This window comes from Bombina bombina, chromosome 9 (assembly GCF_027579735.1).
Source record: "Bombina bombina isolate aBomBom1 chromosome 9, aBomBom1.pri, whole genome shotgun sequence".
NCBI classification, from domain to species: Eukaryota; Metazoa; Chordata; class Amphibia; order Anura; family Bombinatoridae; genus Bombina; species Bombina bombina.
In genome coordinates this window covers 161510786-161515808 of record NC_069507.1, presented here as the reverse complement: position 1 = coordinate 161515808, position 5023 = coordinate 161510786, and the positions used below count along the sequence as shown (strand labels likewise).

Sequence of the window (5023 nt, the reverse complement as noted above, 5' to 3'; positions counted from 1 at the left end):
ATATATATATATATATATATATATATACAGCTAGAAGAAAAGCCTAAGCTAATGATTATGGGGAAGAGAAATTGCAAATTGTGACTAGCATCAGAGGCAATTTGTCTATCATATATGAAAGAACATTAAAATGAAAGTTAATTTTTTTAAATTATATATATATTTTTTTAATTTGTTTCTGAAATTTCAGAACCCAGAACTGTACTGGAGGTGGTCTTCCTCCTCCTAAAATTGGACACCTGAATTCTAAGCTCTTCCTAAATGAGATTACCAAGAAAGAAAAACAGCTGAAGAAGATGCTGGAAGGTAAGCATATCTCACTATTACAATCTATTATATTTCAAAGGCACAAAAGTCTACATGTGGATCGACTACCAACTTTGTAATGTCGAGGAAGAATAACTGAATTGTAGAAAAATCTCCTAGTTGGATTTTAAAGACAAGTGGGTTACAATGTCATCTGTTAAAGTGTTAACAATGCCCAGCCGGGTTTTGCTAGAACACAATTACTTTCTATCTGGAAAGTACCAACTTAAACCACTTTTATGATTCAGGTTGACGAGTTGCATGCACTTGGTATAACAGGCTCTGTTTGTGTAATAATACAAAGAAAGGGCAAGAACACCAAAGGAATCTTGAAATCTTTAATTAAAGTGAAAGTCAACCCTAGTGTTTCACAAACGCTAGGACTGACTATTGAAAAATATAAAGGGGACTTTCATTCATGAAGTATAAAATACTTCATGCAGATATCAGATCGCTGTTTTGCTTGAGAGGTGAAATTTTCACCTCTTAGCCAATAGCCGTGCGGTAAATCCGGCTTGGCGAACCTTGGAGCCAGATTTACTGCACGGCTATTTGCTAAGAGGTGAAAATGTCACCTATCGGCAAAACAGCGATCTGCTGTAGCAGCTCAGATCGGTGAAAGGAGCTTTCTGCATGAAGTATTTTATACTTCATGAAATAAAGTCCCCTTTATTTGTTTCAATAGTCAAGTTCACTTTCACTTTAATCATCAAAGACAGCAGTAGAGAGGCTCTGTTTGTGTAGACAGTGAACAAATATAGGTGTCAGTTATTACTGCAAATTGGTCAGGAAGGCTATTTATTAGAATTATTCTATTTTAAAACATAGTATCTATACATTTGATTAAGGGCTAAAAAACAATCCATTTGTTGGTAGAATGTTCAAAATGAATTTGCAGTGGTGCTATTTTACAGAAAGGACCAAAGATCTAAGGAATAGATGATAAACTCCATGTATGCTTATATTATAGTTCTTAGCCAGAGGATGCTCTGTTGAACACAATAAGAGGTGTCTTCAGTCTCTCCAGCATCATTGACCTCACTGGACTCTCCAGATTCACCAATTCATGCTTTTTCATTTAAGCTATTTTATCTATTCTTTAGTTATTCAATTGCATTGAATAGTTCGGCAAATGGTCGTACTGGAGGGGCTGGATAGGCTGATTAGACTCTTGGTCTATTTTACCCACAATCTTTGCGAATGAGCACTACAGCAGTATCAGCAACAGATTTACAGGCTGTTCCATACCTAAAACAATATGTAAATAAACTCTGTTTCCATGCACTGCTGTACTCACTGGTACCCTATCTGTATGATTTGTCCCATCTTCTTTTCACTCTGTATAATATTCTGTTCTCTTTGTAGTTTTTAGAATAGGTTGTCATCACCACAAGACTATATATTTACTTTCACAGAAAGCTTGCCTATTTGTGGCTTTTTATAGCCATCCATGGCATACAGATCCTGTAAATACATCTAGCCAAATTACCTAGCAAAAGATATCTGAAAAATAAGGTTGTCTTGAATATTTTTTATATTTTTTTTATATAAATTACACGTTAAGTTTATGGCTGAAATTCCTATAATGTTACTAATTTTTAGGTGCAATAAGAATGAACAACCTATCAATTTGACATTGGGTTATAGGGACATGTAGCCCTTTTTTATCTTTCATGGTTCATGCAATTATGAGCAACCAATTTACTTCTATTGTCTAATTTACTTAATTCTCTTGGTTATGTTCAGCTAACTTACTAACGTGCATTGCTGTTCCTTCAACAAAGGATACCAAGAGAATGACGCAAATCATATAACAGAAGTAAATTGGAAAGTTGTTTAAAATTGTATGCTGTGTCTGAATTGTGAAAGAAAACATTTGGGTTTCATGTCCCTTTAAAAAATTATGTGCTCTACATGTCAAAGCTGCCATTAGAAAATCTTTAAGGCTGATGACAATTTTTGTAACAAAATAAAAAAAAGTTATATTAGAGTACAATGTATTTTCATTTAGTCATTGTATCAGTTTAGCTCTACATACGTAAATATTTATGAATATTTCTATTTCCTTTTATCCCCAGGGCCATTCAGTACTCCAGTACCATTCCTTCAGTGCATCCCAATGTATGCCTGCAATGTCAGCAGCTCGGGAGCAGAGAAACGCAAGCATTCAACTGCCTTCCCAGAAGGCAACTTCCTTGAGCCAGCGTCTGGAAATGTTACAGGCCAGTACATAAGCCAGGGATCTTCCACTGGCGAGGGCCAGTCTGCACAACCCATGGTGCCTTGCAGCTCCACCCAGCACATTGTAGGACTTCCCACTGGGCCGCAGCCAGTCCACTCCAACTCGGTCTTCAATCCCTCTCACTACCCAAACAGCACATCATCTCAACAGTCCGTCCTCTCCCAGTATGGAGGGCGCAAAATCCTGGTCTGCTCAGTGGATAACTGTTATTGTTCCTCTGTGTCCAATCACAGCAGCCACCAGCCGTATCCCAGGTCTGGTCACTTCCCCTGGACAGTGTCTTCGCAGGAGTACTCTCATCCTCTCCCACCTACACCTTCAGTTACTCAGTCTCTTCCAGGACTAGCTGTCAGAGAATGGATTGATGCTTCCCAGCAACATGGTCGCCAGGATTTTTATAGGGTCTATGGGCAGCCTGCCACTAAGCACTATGTCACCAGTTAACCGCTAGAGCAAAGCTAGCCTTGTTAAATATGCATTCAGAAAACAACACCCCAAAACCATCCTTAAATGGAGCAACATTAACCTCTTTAGTGACAGAACCCTCTGTTACTGAATTAGGTTAACATAGGACATTTCTGTTCTTTTTCTGCTTAATTCCATTAATTTTCATGGTGTTCAGATGATTCCTTTCCCTTCATCTATCAAGAGAACCTGTTTTCTCATTCTATTTTTTTTCTAATGCTTTGTAGTTTCTGCTGATGTTTATCATTTGATGCAGCAAACCCTTGATGTTTCGCAGTGGTTTTTTTTTTCTCTCTTTTCCTTTGTTTTTATTTTACTTTGTTGCTGTAGAAATTAATGAACTGTCATATGTAATAGAATGAGTTTTAAGTTAAAAGGCCACTTATCATACAGACACTGTTTTTTTGTGTTTTTTTTTATAAATAAAGCTTTTCAGAGATTTGAAAATAAACCCCTAATCAGTGAAAATTAAACAATGGACAATAAATAAAGTTTGATGTTCTTTGCAGTAACAGATTTTGCCTACTCTTTTGTAGATTTTAAAAAGATACAAAATGGTTGACTTTCTGCAAACTAGTGGAGATATTTATGATATGACCTAATATAAAACACAGATGTATTGCTGTAAAATATAGAGTGGCAAAGAATAATTGTTCACCCTTCTGCTCTGAAGGCACAATGTGGGATTTGATTACTTGAATAGATGTCTATCCTGTGAAACAAGACAGTTTCTATATTTTTGCAGATGTTGGAATTTGATTCAAAACGCAGGGAGAAAGAAATGTGTTAAAAAAACACTGTAAATAAAGTTAAAAATAAAATAACAGGGTAATGTTTTGTAATTTTGATGCTCAATGTAACACACACATGAAGTGAAAGGTAAAAGATTCACTTTTTCTTTTTCAATATTCAAATCTATGGACCAAGGTTATAGTTAAAAACTATAAATACCTGCAGGCATTTAAGCCCCAAATGGTAAATGGTCTTTTAGCTTAAAAAAAAATAAAAATAAAGTAGAGGAATCATTTCTTAAACATTGTTTGAAATATTTTTAACATTCCACATACATGTAAAAAAAAAAGTGCAATTCAACATTTTCTTCACTTTTTAAAAAAACATATTTTACTTTACATATTAAAGGTATAATTTCTGGAGTGCCACAAAAATAAAAAAATGTAAAAAAAAAGAACAAAAAAAAATTTAAACCAATGTGTATGTATGTACAGTGTAAGAGTCCTAGCACTTTTGGTTTTTTTTCTTTCTGCGACTTTATTTAATAAACAATGTAATGCCATATTGTAATATTACAGCAATAAGACTTTGTACTGTATGTTGCAAAGGGACTTTTATGGAGAGAACAAAAAAAAAAAAGAAATCCTATTTAACAAGGAACTTTTCAGAGAAATGATTGTTACTGGTTGGACAAGGAAGCACTGGGGAAAAAACAAATACTGCATGACAAATAGCAGTAATATCCTCTGTCTTCTTTTTCTCGTGTTTTGGATATGGAGGTAAATTCTATCATATCACGCTCTTCTTTAAGCAGCAGTCCCGCTAACATGATCAAAACAAACAAAAAAAAAAAAAATAAAATTCTTTTTATAAGCTATATGTTGTTGTTTTTTTCATTCTGATGTTTTGTGGTTATCTGTTTTTAGAAGTAAAATATTCCTATATTTACTATGAAAGGGAGAACTGATGGTGTTGCATATTCATTAGATAGAAAGGTCAAAATTGTAGTCAATTTTAAATAGAAGAATTCAATTTTTGTAATATATTACATTAGCAAAAATGCTTCTATAGTAGGTTATTACTGTTTTCCCCCCAGCAGTATATGCACATATGCTGTGAGTGACTCATACAACAAGCTTCAAGAAGCTATTTCATATACAAAAATAAACAAAAAGGAACAATTTCCCATACCACAACATGTCATTAGTAACGTATAAAGGGACAGAATGGTCATAAAGGATGTGTGCATGGGTGTATTTCAATTTGAAATATAAGCAT

The 5023-nt window shown here is 34.6% G+C and overlaps 1 protein-coding gene across 2 annotated transcripts in view; it reads left to right on the top strand.

Moving 5' to 3' along the window:
* TRIM8 (tripartite motif containing 8) overlaps positions 1–4622 on the top strand; it is a 119998-nt gene extending 115376 nt beyond the window's left edge. For both annotated transcript variants that reach the window (XM_053692465.1, XM_053692464.1), the window contains exons 6-7: positions 191–306; positions 2385–4622. In XM_053692465.1, the coding sequence (XP_053548440.1) occupies positions 191–306; positions 2385–2992 (724 nt within the window). In that variant the 3' untranslated portion in view covers positions 2993–4622. The remainder of the gene's footprint in view (positions 1–190; positions 307–2384) is intronic.
* The last annotated feature ends 401 nt before the right edge of the window (positions 4623–5023 follow it).